The sequence below is a fragment of the Cydia splendana genome, chromosome Z (assembly GCF_910591565.1).
Source record: "Cydia splendana chromosome Z, ilCydSple1.2, whole genome shotgun sequence".
NCBI classification, from domain to species: Eukaryota; Metazoa; Arthropoda; class Insecta; order Lepidoptera; family Tortricidae; genus Cydia; species Cydia splendana.
In genome coordinates, this window is record NC_085987.1 from 28,206,036 (window position 1) to 28,228,783 (window position 22,748).

The window sequence follows — 22,748 nt, forward strand, 5'->3', positions numbered from 1 at the left end:
AGTAAAAGAAAATAAAGTCAAGTTTAAGTTCAAGTTCTTTATTTGCGTTCATGTTGTACATATGGGTATTAAATAACAATATTAGTATTAAATAACAAGTCAATAAAAGAAATAAGAATACATATTATATTATACACACAGGACCCCTCTATACTATTTATTCTTTTTGGTACTGCTCTCCCAAACGCTCGTCAAGATGTGACGGATGACCAAAATAGCGTGGGCCTATGTTGCACCAAACCTGAGTTCCACTAGGTACAGCCAGGGTTCAGCATCAGCTTTCTCTTTGGTGCTGCTCTCCTAAGTGCTCATCAAGGCGTGTCGGATGACCAAAACAGCGTGTGTCTATGTTGCACCAAACCTGAGTTCCACTAGGTACAGCCAGGGTTCAGCATCAGCTCTATCTTCGGTACTGCTGTCCCAAGTGCTCATCAAGACGTGTTGGATGAGCAAAACAGCGTGTGTCTATGTTGCACCAAACCTGCGTTCCACTAGGTACAGCCAGGGTTCAGTATCAGCTCTATCTTAGGCACTGCTCTCCCAAGTGCTCATCATGACACCTTGGATGACCAAAACAGCGTGTTCCTATGTTGCACCAAACCAGAGTTCCACTATGTGCAGTCAGGGTTCAGCATCAGGTCAGCTCTATGTATACTAAAACCTTCTCCAGAATATAACAAACACTTTGCTGAAAACCGCATAAAAATCGGTTCAGCCAAACGCGAGATAATCGCGGACAAACATACATACAAACATACGGGTCAAACTGAGAACCTCCTTTTTTTTTGAAGGCGGTTAAAAAGGTACCTACACATAAATGTAAGAATGTAATGTTACCAATTACACACCTCGACTTTTAAAGCTGGCGACGCCACACTTTCTCCGTACTGGTCTCGCACAAGTATGGGCAGCGTGATCCGAGCGGCGGGGCGCACCGGGGTCGCGGGTGCCCGCAGCTCGCACTTGGCGGGCTCCACCCGCGGGGTGGGCGCCAGCCAGCGCGCCAGGCGCCCGCCGGCCGTGCTCTCGGCTCCCGCCACGAAGTCAGAAAGGAATTGACGTTCAGTAGAGATGCATCTGGCGGTAACAAATAGTAAACAAAGACTTTATTGGGCGTTCCTTTATACGTAACATAATTAATAGTTCTCACTTGGCTAGTAGATAAATGCACAAAAATCTTAAGGTTACCTTTTAACTTCTAACCGTGATAAATTGAACTTAGTTACATCGTACATAATAAGGCTTTGCCTACAAACATAAGCTTAACTTAAATAACAAAAACTTAAATAAAAGCTCGCTTTTGAACATCAATCTTAAAAACGTCCTTGAAATGAAGACAATAATCGAGTTGATGGAATAGATAGCAGTATAGACAGTGACCCCGTCTTCTGTTAAGTGCTAATTACGCAGCAGGCAGCAGGAGCAAAGTTTTAAAGTGCATCAGGGCTGCCAGTGTGAACGCAACACACGTCGACCTCTACTTTGTGTTTCAACTTCAACTAATGTGCTGTGAACGTAACGGCTAGCTTTTTATCGATAAGCCATTGGCTCTAACCTTTTGTATAACCTTCTATAATTTTCTGTTACACTATGATGAGTCAGGTACTCATTACGATAGGCCCTTACGATTTCTTTGTTATTATGCTTTAGGGTCAGTTCAGTACTATTAATAATGAATCCAATTAGCCTGAGCGGAACAAACGTTCATAACAATTAATAGGTACCTTTAACAAGGTTCCCATCACAACTTCGTCACTGTTTTATGTTTTACAATAACTACTACATACTCGTATCTCCACCCACATATATAGTGGCTCAGCGGACCCAGTTATTAGGGAAAACTTTTAGTCCAATTCCAAAGTTAAGAGTAACAAACTTAAAAAACGTATAATATATGTATGTATAGTTCGGTTTTTTTAGCATTAGAAAGAACTTGAAAGAAGGTAAGCGATCTTGACATGTCTTTTAATTGAAAAACGCTTTTTAAAAATCAGTAACTATTACTTATGAAAGCAGAAGAATATAAATGATCGTATGAGATTCATAATTGTTACATATTTGCCGTAACTTATTTTTAAAATGTGTTTTTCAATTCAAAGACACATCAAGATTGTTTACCTTATTTCTAATGCTAAAAAAATCGAACTATAGTGCTTGATTGGGGTAGCTTATTTTTGCACATTGCACAAATTAATGTTGACATTAAGGTACGTGATAATGATATTTTGTGTCTAGTTTACTTTAAACTTCCCTAGATATAAAATAGAGTTTTAATATTTTATTTCGTTGCATGTTTGAGAAAAGCAACATCGGCGTGAAAGGGGGTTGTCGGCCTCATAACTATCCGGCCTAACTACGTTCGGCCGTCTATATGTATTCGGCCGGCAACCCCTTACTTCCCAGCCTCTGTAGTAATGTACTGTTAATGCTTTGCACGCAATAAAATATTAACATTGCTTCATTTTTTTATCATACTAACAAAAAATGTTTCCTATTCAGACAAGTCAGTAAACCTTTATCATTAGTTTGAATTGGCGTCAACCAAATTAACCAATTAACACTTGTTCGCGATCACGTCGATTCGGCATAGTTAGCTTTCATTTAACGTGAGTTAGTGTATAATTAGTAATAGGTAAAACACATGATCGATGTCGATAAATGTGGGGTGTTGTTAACAAGTGGCATCACTAGAGCGGAGAGACAGCCAGCCGGTCGGCGGTGCGGATCACAGTCTGTGCATGTCGGTCGTCAAGCGCGGTCGGTCGCGCTCGCCGCGGCACCATGTCGCGACTGTACGCGTTGTTGGTGCTCGTGGCGTTTGACTCACTCGTGTGTGCGGACACTTCACTCGGACTGTGTAACCGGTACAAAACTTTCTGCGAGTGTGTCCCAGCTGCTCACCCGTCATGGACTATTGTCAACTGCACGGTGCCCCGTGATCAGGTACATACTATATCTCTTATGATCTAGTTATAAAACTAGTGACAAATGTACCTATCAGTGAGTTTAATACTTATTAAAGAGCTCTTAATACATTTACTGTTGAGCACAGTATGGGTATACTTAGGAATAGGAAGCTTTCGTCAATTACTTGCCAAAGCTTCAATTTAATTCTTATCATCCGCTTCTATCAGGTATTGGGAGGATATATATTATGTACTTGTTTTCTCTTCACTGTACTGTGTTAAAACCCCAACATGTAAAAATAACTTAGCACGTAAAGCGGTTGGTGATATATCATATATGATATATTTTGAAAGGAAAACTGTTTTTAAAAGGCAGAGGTATGGCTGAATAAAAGGTGGTACTATTTACATGAAATCAATTTATAATTTGATGAATTGCATTGTACAAATATGTACCAAACAAGGACATAAACACCAATCCATTCCAGTGAAGGCCACAAAACTAAACAAAAAACCGTCGTAAACAATGGTGACTACCTGCCCCGACATGACTGCAACCGTTTCTACGAGAATATCAACGAATGCATACTTCCACTGTGTAGACTGACATGATAATAAGATTTACCTAAATACATAGTAAATCTCGTAACGATTAGTATTAATTTAAGTCGTGTTTTGTCTTCCCTACGTCACAGCGGTCACGTTTTGACAAATTTAAAATAGACTATACTCATGGCATGTGCAGATAAGAAAAAGCAGAATGAATCGCACTACAAGCATCTACTCAACATACACAGCGTCCGATTTAGAATCGCAAACGTGCTATTTGTGGTGAGCCACGGAGACTATACTGTCTGTTTCGTCAATTTAGAAACATCGTTGAAAATACATTTTAGTAATTATTGTGGTCAATTATTATCGATTGACATTAGCTAATGAGGTTCAAATGAGTAAATTTAGTTGGCATTAGAGATAAATATATACGCGTGCCGTTCCAAATACCGTTGCACTTGGCACATTTTACTGGAGTAGATATAGGGCACCGATAGTGGTATCAGTCACCGTGTTAACGTTAAGCCATCACCGGCAATGAAACAAAAACTATGGCATTTATTTTATGCTGACTCATAATCTGACCATTCATTAATCGGGCCTATACGTACAATAAATATAATAATACCTAATTAATTAATTATTCACTGGTGTTGATTCCAGTTGTAAAGTGGAAAACAGAAATATACGTGAGTGATTCTCAAGAAAGTGGCATCGACAGGTTAAAGTTAATGAAAAAAATTTTTTTGTATTTTTTTTACTTTTAAGAATGAAAAATATGTTTTACTACTTTAAGTACCCCAAATTATCAAAAGGGAACGGAAAATTTCAAGACTTACAATAACCTATACATTGAACACAGGTTAAAGTTAAGCAGGTTACAGTGAAAAATACATTCATTTTTATTTTTTCCCTTGAACGGATAATAATACGAATGTCTCACTTTTAGCATAGATGAATAAACCTTCATACAATATTAAAATGATATTATTACATTAGGCCCAGTACCAAATTCGTAAAATAATCGAGACAAGTTAAAGTTAACATTCCGTTACAAAACCCCAGCTGTCTGCCTTTAACCACTTGTCTCTACGAAACTACGACACTTGGGTCATGAATGTCATGATGGTACCCTACGGCGGTTAGCTTGATACTTACCTAATATTATGCCATAGTTATGATCTAAATATTTTTTTCTGTGTATGAGTCAGATGCAATACCGCGCATGCACAGGTTGGTACAGGTTAACAGAGAAAATATCCTTGGACAAACTTCGTGCGTGAATATTGTTGTAAAAATATATATATAAGCCCTGTGCAAAGTACATTTTAAAAGGTATCGTTTATGTTATTATATAGCATGATATTTTATTTACATAAATTGATGCTTATAAAATCTAAAGAACTAAAACAATATACGTGTTAGCCACGAAATATAGTAAATACCACAAATAAAGGATAATTAAATAAACAACATTAAATTTAAATGATACTCCTAAAGACAATAGTTTAAACAGTACGACTCAAAGTTTTGGTAAAGTAAAGAACCTAAGTGTTACTAACTTCTAGGCTCGACATCATGAAAAACATTTTAAGATTTTAAGACCCTAGCGACTACCTTAAATTATCCAATCTTACATTTTTTGTGCAATTTTGGTATAGGTATTAGGTTGGTAATCATTCGGTCACAGTAAAGTTAAGCACGTTTGTTGGGCACTCACTGCAGATAAGTCCCCCGATCACAAAGCCGGAAGTTAATTACTATCGTTATTATTGTCCTGGTCGAGTTACTGTGTGCTAGATATGCCATGGACCACACGGCCTACGTGTGCGACATATTGAAGGGTAATTCAGTCTCGTCCAAATTTCTACAATAATATGTAAATATATAGTTATAATTAAGTTAGATATCGCTGCGAGTCAAGACGCAGCATTTAGATGCACCTGTCGCTCGGACAAAACATCGGGTAGGTGGGACGGAGTAAGGTTACTTGTTGTTTATACCGAGATCTGAGATGTTCAAAGAACGAGGCAACTGACTCACATTATAGACATAATAATAATGAGACCGCGTCTTTATGTACGTTAGTATCAAATTAAACAAAACAAATGCTAAATTTGATGATTCATTTGTAGGGGCTAAAACAAATCACATTTTATTGTTCTTAGAATCGCCATAATTACGAAATCAGACGCTCAAATGACGTAATGCGTTGAAAAAGTAACAGTATATAGCTTGAATAAAATCCCAATCATAAGAAATGATCAGTCTCGGCCCGTTTCGAGAAAGAACAACATGTAGGAGCCGAGCTGCGCGAGATCAACGAACACTCCATAAAAAAACGTAATGAGAGATCGCTTCCTGCGACGAGCGCACCCTCTACCACGATACTCCTAAAATTCTATCTCACTAGAACCGATAAACACACATCACGAATTTGTGCTTAGAGTTTATATTGTTTAGGTAAACAAGTACTACTTGTATGTATCTATCTACGATATTGGTTGACTTTGTACCCATTTGTTAGGTATTTACTTACACATTTTTTATAGTTTTACTGTTTTCATACTAAAACCAACTGAGTAACATACTCGTATTCGTTTTGTAGTTTAATGGTATCAGGGTACGAGGCTAGAACTAGGCCCTAAGGATAACAATGTATTGTTAGTTTACACTAGTTTACTTACAGTATAAGTAATACAAATTTTAACAATTTGATATATTTCTATAGTTTTCGCAGCTACTTGTACATTAAACATACTTTTCTCAAAAATGGACGGCAAAGTCGACTTTGCCGTTTAAAAAATAGGTCGCGAAGCGCGTAGTTTATGGTCAGTCAAAAATTAAAAACATTGCAGTCTCGATTTTGGGACTGCAATGTTGCATACAAATTCCATTATTTGTCGAGTTCCAAACTTTTTAAAAGTTGAAATGGCCATATCAAATGAAGGCACAGGCCCATTAAACAGCCAAACAGATGATTAGTACCGCGACTATTTAGCTGTCTCAAATAGGTTGGCGTATTTTCGGCAGAAAAATACACTTCTATTTTTTTATTAAAAAAATAAAAAGGCGGCAAAGCTAATTTTTTCAATTGTTTCTACTTTTTTCTGTGAAAATATATACGTAAGAACGTTGCTTTTGTAAAATATTTCTATGATATTTATATTTTTTTGCACCATTTTTGAGAAAAGCACTATATATGACTCGGCTGGAAGGCTACTTGCTGGCTTCGGATTCAATTAAACGGACTCCCAAGGTCGTCCGTTTAAAACGAATCCTCAGCCTGCAAGTAGCTACTTCCGAGCCTCGACAATAATGTACTATTAACGACTTTGCCTATATAGTTGAGTCAGATTGAAGTAAGCACCTTGTTTACTTCGATATATGGGAAGCTAATATCATGTAACTATTACTTGAAGGAAACCCTATTACCTATTATAGGAAAAGCATATACTGAGAACAATTACTACGGTAATAACGACTTAGTTATATAGTTTGTGCATTCTATGGTGACTAGGTGTCTGCAACTGCACGTCATAAATGTGTTACGTCACGTTCAAGTCCAAAACGCTAATTAGTTTGTGGTCAAGTAGGCATTGCATAAATTCCTATTAAGCCTATTGCTGGTTTATAGGTCTGTAGGTAGTGTAGGTATATGTTAAGAACGGGTCACTCACGTATTTTAAGTCTAAAAACGCTCGACATGTTTCACTCCTTACCGAGGAGGAGGAGGGTAACACGTATATATGTGTCTCACGGAAGTTTTGTTATTAAAACTGTAGGTATATGGTTTATTTTATAATAACACTGTCACTGCCAGGGACCCTCCTAGTGGGCGCTCGTAACTTTTGCGCAGATGTCAAACAACCCACTAGGCGGGTTATTGTTGGTCTGGATTTTGGTTTACAGAACGCACGTCACAATAATTTAGTAAGGCTAGGTCGATATAATGTTCTATTACAGTTATTTCCTATAAGTAATACGACAGCAATTATCTCGTTCACATCAGACTAGTCGAGACGAACATTACTGCGGACATAATGGAAGTAGCACACCGGCTCTCGGTAGTTATAGGAATATGTTGTTGAAACCGTCTTGTTTCGTTTGCAGCCTTTATGACAGCGTAATACAGCCTACTACGGTCAGATGTTGAATAGATGTCACGTGTTTAACATACACCGGCCGTGGACAGGCCTCGTTCTTGTGTCTTATTATACAAACTTGTTGCTGATATCGTACTGTCGGTATAATGACAATGACGAATCGCGGTGGAATGTAAAGTTGTTTTCTAATAATAAATTCGGATATACTGAGCCTTAATAATTTATACAGATTTTTATTCAAGGTAAATTTTGACTATGGGGACGTTGGGGACTAACAACCCTGAAGAAGCAAAAAAGACTGTAGGTAACATTATACCGCTGTAATATAGATTACAGTGGTATACATAGGTATATTATACTTAATTATGTATATTATCGACAAATCCTGATATTGTTTTAACTTATAGTTTGTCTTAACAGACATAATAGATCGAAAAGAATAGTTCCGCCTATAAGAGAATTAAGTTTTGTAAATTTGTTATTTTGGTTCACGCAAAACTGTTTAAATCATATCGTCATCATCATTTCAGCTAAGTAAAACATACAAAATGCGAAGTATTTCATTTTACTATGTGGTGCCTACTGCTGCATCGTATTGTTTTATCTCTGGTACTTAATTAATAATTTTTCACAATTTATTTTATTAAGTTAATTAAGTATGGACTAGATGATGTTTAAGTAGTTTACTATCTGATTTGACCGTGTACCTATATTCTACTAACTGTAACTTACACACTTAATTTACTTATGTAAAGGATAATAATAAACATATGCCTATAGATTAGATTCAGGTATGGATTAAATGTATATTAAACAAAGTGCCTATACTGTATGTACGAATAGGTATCTTTTAAATATTTTGCAGTTAGCAATGTCTCGAACGCACCCAGCCATTGTTTCAATTGACTTATGCCCTATCACAGGCAATCGAAATCAGTGGGTATTGTGCTGTACATCCGCCTGGTACACCTAGTTTTCAAAATGTTCAACTACTAGGTACGTACAAAGTAGATCACGACCCATTGTTTGCTGGCAGCTGTCATTAGTTTCGGTTAAAGAAATGTCTCGTTAAATATTTCCGTATAATTTGCAAAACTATTTGAACGACTTAACTTATAGGGGCCACTTGCACCATTCACTAACCCGGGGTTAACCGGTTAAACCTAGAGTTATCATAGTTACCAGTACAATTTGACACTAGAGTAACCGTTTAACCGGTTAACCCCGGGTTAGTGGTGCAAGTGGCGCTAAGTATACTAATTTGTGCATAACACGTTAAAGTATTAACAATATTATTAGTTAGTGGTTTTCGTTTTAATTAGCCGAATTAAATTAAATTAAGTTAGATGACGTGAAATATAAGTTGTTTTTCGTGTTCAGGTGATACTTATTTTAAAACTGATTCGCCTAAAAGCCTTCGATTCGCCAGCCGCATCTAAAATATTCAAAACCCGTGATTTTGTTGATAGCTGTTTTAAAATCTGATCTGATCTGATATTTCGCCATAATCTGTTTATTCGATGATAAAATTGGTTAATGTTCAGTACCCGTACCATGACTCACTTGTCGAAACAGACATACGCTAACGTCTACATAATTTACTTTCTATAGGTACATGCATAGATAGTAAAGTTACGTTCTCGATAGCGTTTATGTCAGTGCCAAACTGATGGTGCCACACTTATTTGCTAGTTCCAAATGCGATCAAACAGTTGTTTTTTTTTAATAAGTAGGTACCTACAGTTATGTTCCAAATTCAGCAATAAACGTTACGGCGTGTGTTGCCTTCATCAACATCATGTCCTTCCGATACCGTAAAAGGGTAACACAACTCGGCTGGCCTATATTTGCAAAGCGTAAGTGCTCAAACCAGATTCTGAGTCAGTATTCGCCGAGTAGTTACCAAAAAGTTGGCAATCTGAAGTTAGTCGGCATTCTGTGAATGAAACTGTTGCATCATACTCACTAAGTTGTTATGTATCGGCATGTACCTTAAAAGTAAGTTATATCTTACATTACACCATGTTTTTGAATAGTTACACGGTTATTCGGATATCAATGATACCGATATTACTGATACATGAACGAAGATACATGAACTTGCATCCAGAAAGTGAAATGATTAATTTGTAGTTAGGCATTCACTTATACTTATCCATTTTTGCGCTAATTAATGCTATCTTAATTATATAGGTAATAACGCTCTTACACTCGTAGTATTTTTATTAACATTTTACATTTTGAATGTTACGTTAATTTCTACAAAATACAATACTTTTTAAGAAGCTAAACGTATCCGCTCTGGTTTTGATATCATTTACACAAAAGTGAACTCAGACGACAACATAACAGCGATGTAAGTACAATACAATACTGTATAATTCATCATTGGCAATGTCCTTTCTAGCAATTGACGTAACAAAATGAGCTTGTCTGTAATGTGCAAGGAACTATTGACCTTATTATTATCCGATAACGATAACAGGCTGTGAAACATCACGTTTCGGGCGAGGCAAGTCGATGCGCCGTCGAAGTAAAGGATGTTTTACGTATTTTTAATAATAGACTAATCTGTGTAATTTTTATAATATTAGGTAGATAATTTTGTTTTCACCTCAGCAGCTCGAACAAGGGTGCTTTGATGCTTAAAAATTGGGTGATGGGTGAATGGGTTATTGTTTTTCTTACCTAAGTATATGTTCTTGCGACTGAGGTGAAAAGTTAATTGTATGTGCCACACGAGACGAAAGTTTTTAGCACTTCGTGTCTTTGTGTCCCTCGCTACGCTACGCTATATTATAGAATCTTTCACTTCCTCGGGACTCATAATAAGCAGTCGCATTAGATACTAAATTTGCTCTCTTGTTGCACAAATAACTATTGAATAGTGAAATGCTTTGTAATAGGCTATAGAACCTTACACAGAGCGAAGCTGGACATTCTCTTGGCCAGTTTTATTTTTCTTAACTGAAAATTAATACGTATTTTCTGGTAGTTTATATGATTACCTATAAAATTAGGTCGCAGTGTCGCAGTTAAAAGTCATAAGGCCTATTTTCCCGGCATCTGTAGTGTGAGTATGTCTATTATTCGCCTGTGGGTCTCAATTCTGTATTAAAATCCACAAGAATGAACTAAAACATACGTCGTACGGGAACAGAAATCGGATTTGGTGGCGAAAACCGTAAAGCAAGAGTCATGATAAAGTCATGTTTTGCTCCCTAAAGAGGTACGACACAGAATTTCACTTGGTATACTAATACGATTAAATACTTAATACAAAAAGTGTTTTAAAATATCAAACACACTGACGGTACATGCTAAGAGAGACAGTATGCCTCCTAGGGGTATAACACCACATCCTCATCAATTCTAAAAAATAATACAACTAAAAATTTGTTATAACCTATAGGTAATAACAAGTTGAATTGAAGAGTTTCCGTGTCTTTGGTTTGGTCGTATCCCCTCTAAGCGTGCTTATAGGAGTACCATTAATTCAATCACTTGCCCGTATCCGTTTGTAGCCCTTATTTACGACTAGCTCACGCTGCTCTGCTATTAAGTGTAGATTCGACCAAATAAGAATACCCATGCTTTAAAATTATTTGATTTTATTTAATAAGGTATAAGATGAAGAATCGCAATAATTTCAGTGTTATACAGAAAGCTAATGGACTTTATAAACCTCTACATGTACCTACCATATTTTTATTATCAACATCACACAAAGGACCTTTTGTGAAGCAGACAGCGTTGGCTAACACCCCCTACATTCACAGGTTCATGCTAAACATAAACATGGCTATGGTTAGAAGGGCTAGGCGTATGTAGTAGAACAGGCGTTATTATACATAAAGTTACTCATACCATAACGTGACTAAAGTGTTTTATAAACAAAATCTATTATACATTTTAAGATTTCATGTTCAGTAAAATGGATTGCACTTCCGACGATGGACGGTGTATTATCATTTGTCCCCGCCTCATGTACGGCGGCGATCTCGTGGAGCGGGGACAAATGGGAATACACTCGATGGATACCATATTATGTTCATAAGATTATAAATATTTGACGGAAATATTCAACATCCTCTTAACTCCCAACTAGAAGATAGCGCTAGTCGGGATGTAGTCGAGAGAAGGATATAATCATAGTGTCATATTGTTGACAAATTGATTAAATCACTTTAGAAGATCTCAAATGCACTTTATCAAATTCTATATATTTATGTATGACGCGAAAAATTCTGAAGTACGTAATGAATAACAGCATCTCTTTTTTTTTCAGACAATAGATATTTTGGAAGGAGATTTGCCCGAATCCACGACTGACCTCATAGTGACGGGAGCAGAAAGTGTCCTTTTTGGCGCGAACTCCTTGGCAAAACTACAAGATGCGAGGCATATTTACCTATCTGGTAATAGAGTCGTGCTGATGAGGAAGTTCGCAGCCATTAATCTCAACGTCATCAGCGTGTACCTTGAAATTGAGAAGAGCGACATCCTGCGTATAGAGGAAAGCACCTTCAGTAACATCAAAGGTAACTAACATGGTTCACGTAACTAAACTATGCAAAGCGAAATTTCTGTGATAGTAATTTCACTATATAGTCAGCATCAAAAATTTAACAATGTAAGATTAAACTTAACCTAAGTACCTACCTATATAAAAGTAGGTAGTTATAACACACAAAGTACTTATAATAATAAAAAAGAATTAGTGTCGGTAAAAGTGGCCAAATATATCGGCACACATCCTTATTTATATGGTAAAAAAGTGTGTTACGATATATTTGGCCACTGTGGCGGTCACTATCTATTTGATGCTTACTGTACCTAATTATAACAAAATTTAGTATAGCGATACATTTGCTAAAGCGAGTTTTGCTCTCGCGACCCCTTATCTGAATAATTGCCCAGCGAGGATATCTTCACATGTGCTATAGCTAAGTTCAAATGATACACAGAGTTCTAGGGGTACGGCTGTTTAGTATGCTAGCTACGCTATTGTGATTTGGGTGTGTGATATGGTATCCAAAAGGTTCCAATTGAAAGGTAGCCGCTACCAGGACGTTGGCTCTGCAGCTGTGTAACAAGCGTATGCGTGACAGGATTGCACTATTAGATTACGTGTTTCCGTTTCTGATTCCTAATTAACCGCCTTTATTAATATATCGCATTTACTATATAATTTAAGATACACTAATGTGGCAAGGATAAAATATCCGTGAATAAATAACAAAATAAAATTTGTTTAATACTCCTATTATTTCTCAGGATGGAAAAGTACCTAATAATGAGTTATTTGAACTATGTGCTAATAATGAGTTATTTGAACTATGTATTTATCTATTTATAATCTACGACTAGTAATCGTGATCACAATAATGTGTTTTCACCCCCAGAAGGAAACACACTAAACCTTAGTTAGATTTAACATGAGAGCAGCTGACAGGTTGATAACGCGTGAATTCCATTATTCCTCATAACGAGCTTAGTCTGCGTAGGTATGCCTCTGGTCTATCTCTGACAATACGTAGAATGCATTACGTTTCACCGACGTGACATATTCGATAAAGTGAATATTGTCGCCGATTCGGAGTCGACATGTGCGTTGTGATGGCAGATGCTACGTTGTGACGCACTCCACATCCCGACAAACAATAAAAGCACAACACGTACTTTCCTTACAAATTAAAACAATAATATAACCATTACAATAGTCGATAATAAAGTTTTTAAAATTATTATCTAACATCAGTGGGTACATTAAAAGCTGTTCTGTTGATTTAATTTTAAGAAAAGCCTTAGCTAAACCCTAAAACCTAATTGAAGACCAAAAAAACTACGACAATGTTGCCACTGCAATAAATTATTTGTAAAATAGTAAATTCTTTTTTTATAAATAAACACGCTAAAATAAATTATTTATTGGTAATTTTACTCCTACGATTTAAAAAAGTACTTTTATTTACTTATTTTTACATAAATACAAGACGACCGAATAAAAACTTAAATATCCGTGATTTTTGGTTGCAAAGCTGGTATTGTGCTTGTATCACTTCAGGTATTCATAACATTTGGTGCATTCATTTACAAATAATTACGAACAAACTCTGATGTGTTTTTTCTTACATACATATTTTAGCAAAATCAACGAGATCGCAGAATAATCATGAAAATAGTTGAAAAACATTGTGCTAGAGGGACAACAAATGCTACTCGAACAATAGTCTGTGCGGAAAGAGAAGAGTCGTAGAATGTATTGGATTCCATAGATTTCACGACTCTTCTCTTTCCGCACAAACTCTTTTATTTAGATTATGATGGAAAAGTGCCTTTTTGGTACTAGTAAAAACCATGTTAAAAGGCTCACGACTCTCACGAGGAGACTGGTTAATTCCACAGTAAGAAGTAACGTGAGACATCGTAACGATACAAATTTAAGTGTTAGAGACGATAAGCGTTTTACTTTTTATATCTTTTGTCACTATAAAAATGACTCGTCCTCTATATAGTCGAGTAGGTACTACTCTGTGATTGAAGAAACTTACTTATAGTATTTATACTTAGCTCGTTAGAATTGTATTCATCAATGTTAGTTGATTGTTGGAAATAAAGTGCAGTCGGTGACAAAAGTTGTATAGTTTTGACAAAAACCTTTTTTATCAATGCCAATATAAATAAGGATATTAGAAAAAGGTTGGCGAAACCTGGAATGTTTACTTGACAGTGACATAAGTGACATTGACAGTTTTGACAGTGACGTATCTGTCGTAGTTTTTTTGGTCTTCAATTAGGTTTTTGGGTATAGAGTACTTATTCATTAATAAAATATGTGCGAAATTTTTATTCTCTCGAAAACAGTGACCATCAGGGTAACTAACACGTTCGCGTCTTTCCTGTAGACATAGCAAAGTTAAGTGAATCTATAGCTGATTTTTACGCTACACCATTCCACCACTTCAGACTCAAATAAGAAAAACGGTATGAATATGTACCACAGTCGTTAACTTTTATGATATAGTCCACAGAAGTGACCTTTTTCTAAAATGTCTATGACCCTTACATACTATCATAACATGTCTGACATGAAGCTCTGTTGGAAATAGTAAATAGGTACATTATTGCATGAACATATTATAAGTAATTCATTCGTAGCTGGAGCACTTTTGCAGCTGGGTGTAGCTATTCGTTTACTAATACAAACCCTTCTATAGCATACTCAAACAAATAAAAATAATCGGCATGAGTTAATTTTCTAGTTCAAGAATTTTATCTAAATACGGTAAGCTGTCTATCGATTGCGCTGACATGTCATCTAAATTATATTCCATGTCAAGTTAAATTCATGAATGGATTCCAGTTTTATTTTACTTTCTGATATCTTTCTCTGCTATCATTGGTGTAGAAAATTAGGACGCAGTCAATAGCCAATGACCTCGGTCAATCGAAGCTCTCAGCCAATGCCGATACGATAGTCTGCTCCGGTCCGAAAGAGTTACAAACAATGCAATTGATGGTCAATAATATAAAAATTAAATAAACTTATTTTAAGAACAAAACTTGTATTGTATTTAATGCGTTAAATTAAATAGGTAAAAGCCAAAAATCGCGTACGTCGCCTCACGCCATCGAATGAAATTTACATTAGGGTTAGGTAACGAACGACCCTACATTGTTATTTACGGTACATATGGTGCTACTTTAACAATACACATGCGAAAAGGTAATTCTCATCTCGTGTCGATTTAAAAGACTCCCTTTGGTCGTGTTTCAATTTATCGCCACTCGTTGCGAATTTCCTACTTTTCACACTTGTATCATAATGTACTATTTCCGTATTGAGCAGCTTCTTTTATGCAACTCAAAGGACTGCAATAACGTATCGTTTGACACCTCATTTATTAAAATCGCCTCTACAGCTTTAAGGCCGCGGCGGAAAACACGACCCTACCCTTTACCTGCTGTTGGTAAAATGCGTCTTTTGCGTTAATAATACTTACATATGTACAGTATTTCTATATTTCATGTAGACATGAAAGTACCTTTTGTTTCTTACCTTTGGCGCCGTTGTTGGCTCTTATAATGTCAATATACAGATAGAGCTATCATTTGTTTTTGAAGCATGAAACTGTATGCTACATACAACAAAAGCTGACCTCACAAAAAAACTAAAGAAATGGCGATAATTGAGGCCAAGCAATCCTGGCGCGTCGCGTTTATTTAGAAAAAAATCTATTCTGGGCATCAATATTATCATTGACTAATTCAACTATTCTTGTTTAAAGGACTGTGCAATGCAAGTTAGTGATTGTTTTAGTACTTATAGTTAATTAGAACCCTTGTATTACATTAGCGGCATAAGTATCAAAAATAGTGATTTAGCATCTAGCGCAAACATAGAAGTATTGCAAGTACATATATCACTTGCCAAATCTTCAACGCAGAAAAGTAATATATCACGTTTCAAGAAGTGATGTGCAGCCGTGATCTGAATTGACTTTAATTCCAAATCGGGGACATGTTTGAGCGGCTAGGTAGCCAGCAGCCGCGTCCGTCCGCGGATTGCTGTCTAAAAATATACGTTTCCCCGACTCGGCATTCGTGTTTTACAGGATAATGACTCATAGGGCGAACGGAACCAAATACAAAAGTGAGAATGTGTCAAAGACAATAGAAACAATGCATTGACATTTCTAGGCATTTAAACTAACATGTGACGTACATATATGTAAATCTATATTATGTAGTATTTTTTTAACAACTACATATAGGTATATAGGTACTCGAATATATTTATAATATGCTTTAAGAGCAATAAATAAAGAGATAAAATTTAATACGAAGAGGTACAGTCAGCCAAGAAAGTGGTGTACCAATTTTCGACTCTATCATCTAATTGATAGAGTCGAAAAGTGGTAGACCACTTTCTTGGCTGACCGTACCTATAAATCATGATGGTAGGAATGGAATAACTTTCTATCGTGCTTCGTCGAGACTATCGAGATTATTTCTGTCGTCCACTTATACCCCACTTATACTTATTAAAGTATACCCCATTTAAAGAAACATTGGTCACAGATAATTAGGACTTAATGATATTTAATATAATATGTAATTTTTCATTGCAGGGCCTCTTTCGGTATCCATCAGAGATTGCGACTACGTTAAAGTGGAAGGAACAGCATTTTCCTGGCTACTGACCATGAGTATTTCTAACGTTCGACAACTACAACTGGACTCTAGAGCATTTAAGCTCGACCGCTCAGCGGCCAACGTCGGAGAGCACGGGCCAGGAATGACGGTTAGTATGCTTATTAAATGTAATCAGTACCTAAGCGTCTTACTGCGAATGTTATGACACGCAAAGCGAGTTTAGCGAGTCGGTAGGTAATGTTTACAAGTATCTCTAGTGTTTATCTACTCTTGATATTCAGAATGTTACTGAGTCAAACATCATATAAACTTCTATTACTAAAACTCTTGGTAAATACACTACTCTATAAAGTCTCTTAAAATATGTAAAACGCTAGCATTTGTATGTACCGATCTATGTAATTGTAACCGCCGGCTTTTATTATTAGACTTAAGTTAAAAGTTAAAAAAAATCATGAATCGAAAACTACGAAAAATCGGCTAACATACGTGGAGTATATTCTGCTAGACCACGACGTGAGAAATCTAAAAAAAAAAATTTGGACGTTAAGGTTTGGACCAGCCTGAATAAGAAAACCAATTTTTTGTTTTCCAGATCGAGTTAAAAAACCTGACGATACCAGAATTTCCTGAAGAGGCATTCGGGTCCTCTGCTGCTGGGATTACTATGGAGGGCATTGAAGTTCGTGCGTTGAAGACCAGATCATTTTCAGCAAACACTTATAACACTGTTATGGCGGTCAATTGCTCATTTGCTCTTATAGAAAGGGATGCCTTTGCCCAAAACTCCCTTATCAACAACCTTCACTTCTACGGGTGCAAAGTACATCAAATATCAACAAAAGCTCTCCTATCAGCTGTCGCTAGCCTGAATATTTCTCATACTAGGTAAGGCTTTGGGATCATTGTTCTAATATAGATGCGATAACGGTTGTTCATATACATAGTTGACCTATTCGCCAAAACATCCTCGATTTTATAAATATTCAAAAGATTGAGAAGAGGAAAAACAAACACGTTTGTATACCACGTGTCCCAAAATTCAACGATAAGCTGGCACCAGAAGATGGACCTGCTCATGACTACTCGAGGAAATAAAATATATGTATCTCAATTTATGATGGAATTACAAAAAAATTAAAATCGACACCCCTAATGGTATTTTTAACGACCATGTCTACAATTTTTCAAATATTTCTGTTTTTTTATTTTTGTATCGGCAACCTAATTAGCACTGCTATCCACCACAACCCTTAAAAATACCAGAATACATGTAATTACGATTTTCTTTTTTTTTTTTTTTGTAACTCCATAATAAAGTGAGATATATTTTTTTTCCTCGAGTAGTCATGAGCAGGTCCATCTTCTAGTGCCAGGTTATCGTTGAATTTTGGGACACGTTGTATAGTTATGTAGCTTGAATTTTAACTTATGATTCTTACGATATGTTAGTAAATTTCATTACCAAGTATTAGATCTTACAATATTTATCGATCTTACTGAAATTTGTCTTAAATGTGTCTCATTTCTTACCATAGTCTGCTTATATTTCAGATTTGACATTATCGACACGGGGGCCATAAACGCTACTATTGTTGCGGTCGTCATTCAGGACAGCAAGTTTTACAAATTCATGGAAAAAGGCTTCGTTATTTCTTCCTGGAACAAAATTCAAATGGAACGCAACAGTTTCGACGAACTACCCACACATGCTGTAGTGGCTACAAGCGCATCTGTTAAAGAACTGGTGTTTTCTGAAAATGAAATAGAGACAGCAAACGCCGAGAGTCTGATGTTTATCGGCCATGCTTACGCTAATTCTGCCCAAAATGTAGTCTATAAAAACAATTACTTCGGTACACCATGCCATTGTAACATAACTCCATGGCTTGTGAAAGTGTTGGATGTGAGCACGGAAGATGCGTTTATTTCGCAGAGTTACTGTACCGTTGATGAATTTTTTGCTCGATGTTTCAACGAGCCGGAACAAAATATGTTATTCAAGAAATTTTTGGATAGTGTTTGTAATAAAGACCCTAGCATTAAATGTGAGCAATATAGGAGTAAAAAAGAAGGAAATGCTGTTGAAATTAAAAATCCCAGATTCCCTCACAAAAGTAACAGTCAAAGTGGTTTGAGTGATAGAGATAAAAAAGTGATCGGCATAGTTATAGTTACCGCTTTGGGATGTGCAATAATTGCAATGTTTGTAAGCTTTATAAGGTGGATGAGACGAAAAGGGTACTGTGTTACAGTGAAAAATTTTTTGATATCTTCAAACTCGTCATGTGGAACGTTTTGCGATAGATTCTGTGCCTGCGGTATGAACTCTGGACTTGACAACGCGGGTTCTATTTCTCAATTATCAGTAAACGAATATTCCGAACGCCATCGACTCAACGAACCTCGAGCGCAAGACTTAATTCAGGAGACAACTCTTCCCGACATGTACACAGAACAAGTGGTACCTGTAGAAGACAAGACCACGCAAACATTACCAGAAGAACTGACGAAGGAGCTTTTAGAAACTTTAAAAGAGAAATTAGAAGATCCTGAAAACTATGTTGAAGCTCGTGAAATGATAGAGCATTTATATGAATTAATCAAAGTGGAAGAGAGTTGCAATACTAACACGCCAACCTCGATGCCTGTTGATGAAAACATATACGAACTGCCGTTCCAAAATACTACACCAAGGATTGGCAAAAACAAGAAACAGATGATCAGTGTCGGTACAAGGACACCTTCACTAGATAAATTAACACCTCTTTCTCCATATAACAGGCAGACAGCCCTAGCTCACGAATACTTCGAACCTAAAGATTTTGCGGTTCATTTATATGCCGAAATAGCCAATTGCGACAAGGATAAAAAGTCATTATTGGGTGTCATGCCTGATGTTGTCGGTGAGCAAGCAGTACCTCGCGGACCGTATCTACGAGCTGTTCGCGAAAAAATACATTCAACGGCTGCGTCTCCGAGTAAATCCTTAAGCAACTCGGCAAGTAGTCCACAACACTCTTCCACTATAAAATCAAACAAGTCGACAGCATCCAACTCATCCGGGAAGATGATCAATCGACCATTGCCCGAAAAGCCAATAAGTTTAGACTCCGGCGAGGGTACCTCTTTCAAACATGGGTGAGGGTAGGGCGAGGAGCTGTCGATGCTGGTGAACACGGACGCGGCCCGCACAGAGCGCCGCTCTGTTGCGCTGCAGCAGCAGCTCCAATTTGCTCCCGAACATATAGACTTCTACTGGAGTCTGGATCCGTGCGTGACGAGTTAAGCGTGGAACACTTACGACTAAAAGTACGTGCGCGCCAAAGCTTATGCGATTCTTTGCCTGTGATATTAATTTTGTTTAATTGTAATTATTTCAAGGCCATGCAAATAAGTCGTGCCAGACATGGTCGTATGTTTATTTGTATATAATTATATTAAGACTAATCAATTATTTAGATAAGGCTGTCACGAATCTATGTTCTGAAGTTGGTTATGTTATAAGGATTTATTATAGCTACCATCACTGTATAGTGTGGATGCTACCCTAGCTATATAATGACTATGCTAATGTTTATAAGCCAATGAAATAAGTGTTCAATGTAGCGGCCATAATACCGGCTCAGTGGGCTACTACAACTAACCACCATACCATATGTGACGTTATCATACAAGAGGTAACCCATTGTCAGTTACTAATAAGACATTACTGCCATAAGTAATAAATTATATATGCCCCTTGTCAATAATCGAAAATGGGTTACCTTTTTAAAGAAAACCAATAAAATACTTTCACTGCGTACTAAATAGTGGGTAGATAATGTCAGCCATTGCCGAGTAACAAGGAAGCACTAGGTCAGCAGTATTAACCCTTAAAAAAGCTGTGAAAATATGTACATTGATACGTGTAGATACGTATTCTAAAATGTCTTATTCTGGACACCTATTCTGGTCCAAAACGAAGTGATAAAATTGCTTGTAAATTTTATTTTAATAATATGTCTATTTATCACTCACAGTAACTAAATAATGCTTACTATTTTTAATTGTAGACGTGATACATATACACTGTTGCCATAAACAAAATATTTTATAAATTATTGAATTACGTTTAAGAGGCCTACTTGTTTCGTCCCTAAGGTTAGTGACTTGCTTTGATGTATGTAGACATACACCGAGGTGATTCCATAAGTGGTCCATTATACATGAAGCACCTACAATACCCTATGTAGGCTAAATTGCATTTCCATGATTGTAACTTAAGTAAATGTAACAAGTAATTAATTATGTGAAAAGATATACTGAAAAGTCGATTAATATCATATCGTTAGTCGGATTGTGTACATACGTAAATAAAGACCGTACATTCAGTTTATCAATAGTTTCAGAATAGTATACCTACAATCATATTATCATGTTGAAGAATCCCTTAGAATTAAAGTGGATCCTGACGGTCTGTTTTCCATAAAATAGTTTAAAATATTTATCTTATATTTTATAATTATTTTGTTTTGTTAATGACGTTATTTAAATTCGTATTATACATTTTGTATAACTGATTTAGCACAAATTTCTATTAACACAAAAATCTTCAATATAAATGTACTAGTACCAGTTTTTTTTTATATTTACAAAATGAACTTAGTTTACAAAATAATTTTTCACATCACCTAATCAGAAAATGGGTTTTTCTTCCCTGCTAGGAGGGATCAAAGTGGCACTTTTCTGTTCAACGACATTTCATTGCCAGTATAAAATATTAATATAATTAACTATGAACATCGTATGTACAGCCTGGGAAAAAAGAGTAGAAATTAAAAAGTGGCAACACTGTAGTGTCAACACCGTAGTGTCAACACTAATTTTTTTTTATTTTCCTCATAGGGGCTATTCATAAATTACGTCATTTCAAATTAGGGGGGGGGGTCTGGACATCGGATGATGGTAGCATGACGTAGGAGGAAACGGGGTCATTCGAAGCATGATTTTTGGATGATGTTAGGGGGGGGGGGGGGGGGTCGAAAATCGTCAAAAATCGATGACGTAATTTATGGACAGCCCCATAGTTGATGTGAAAAGCAGTATGTGTCACTCGGTATCAAAATTATTTCGTCTTGGGCGTTAACACTTGAATCCCTCAGGATTCAATGTACGCCCTTAACGGAAATATATCATTTTGATCCCTTGTAACACAAACTACTATATTTTGCATATGCGCCACCGATCTGCAAAAACATTGAATGAGAATTGACCTGTGCGGATTCACTTAAGTTAAATAATATTACTATTATACAACGAGTATATACTCTCGATAAAATTTATATAATATAATAATTAGACCAAAATATATATGTAAAATACAAATATTACCTATTACTTATTACGACACACGTCATGTATATTCGATGTAATTTAGAAAACGCCAAACACGCCTACTTCCACATTATAATAATCATTAGAATAATTACTGTGAATTTTGTGAAATATATGGAGCTTAAATAATATTATGGATGTTATTATGAAATAAATGTTGAATGTGCAGGTGTGATTATTATTTTATAAAACTTTAATAAAACTAAAAAAAAGTTTTAGGAATTTGAATATACATAAATATTTTCATCTATGATATTTGGACTTAGGACATATCATAGCCGCTTTCATCAAGTAGCTAGCCTCCGCCTCGGCTTGGCACGGGTTACACAAAACCTTAACAAATTATACACCTAAACCTTCCTCAAGAATCACTCTATTGATAGGCAAAAACCACATGAAAATCCGTTTAGTAGTTTTGGAGTTCATCACGAACATACGGACACACAGACGCGGCGGGGGACATTATTAAGATGTAGTGATTAATGATTAAAAAGGATGAAAATTCCGTCTGTTATGATAAGTGTTGTTACTTTATATAATATTTTTATCACGTAATTAAATAAATACTGCTGTTATAACTCTTACTGGTATCTACGACAAACATTTGGAGAAAAAAAGGTCGCCTATTGATTCTGTTATTGCACGGCAA

The 22,748-nt window shown here is 36.2% G+C and overlaps 2 protein-coding genes across 2 annotated transcripts in view; one reads left to right on the top strand and one right to left on the bottom strand.

Moving 5' to 3' along the window:
* LOC134804967 (E3 ubiquitin-protein ligase MYCBP2) overlaps positions 1-22,748 on the bottom strand; it is a 128,708-nt gene that overhangs the window by 45,879 nt on the left and 60,081 nt on the right. Inside the window, exon 35 of the mRNA XM_063778259.1 lies at positions 849-1,077. Coding sequence (XP_063634329.1) covers positions 849-1,077 — 229 coding nt within the window. The remainder of the gene's footprint in view (positions 1-848; positions 1,078-22,748) is intronic.
* LOC134804968 (uncharacterized) lies at positions 2,709-21,101 on the top strand. Its single transcript, XM_063778260.1, has 5 exons — positions 2,709-2,943; positions 11,853-12,105; positions 16,699-16,871; positions 17,319-17,611; positions 18,278-21,101. The coding sequence occupies exons 1-5, from the start codon at positions 2,782-2,784 to the stop codon at positions 19,866-19,868; spliced, it is 2,472 nt and encodes an 823-aa protein (XP_063634330.1). The 5' UTR covers positions 2,709-2,781; the 3' UTR covers positions 19,869-21,101.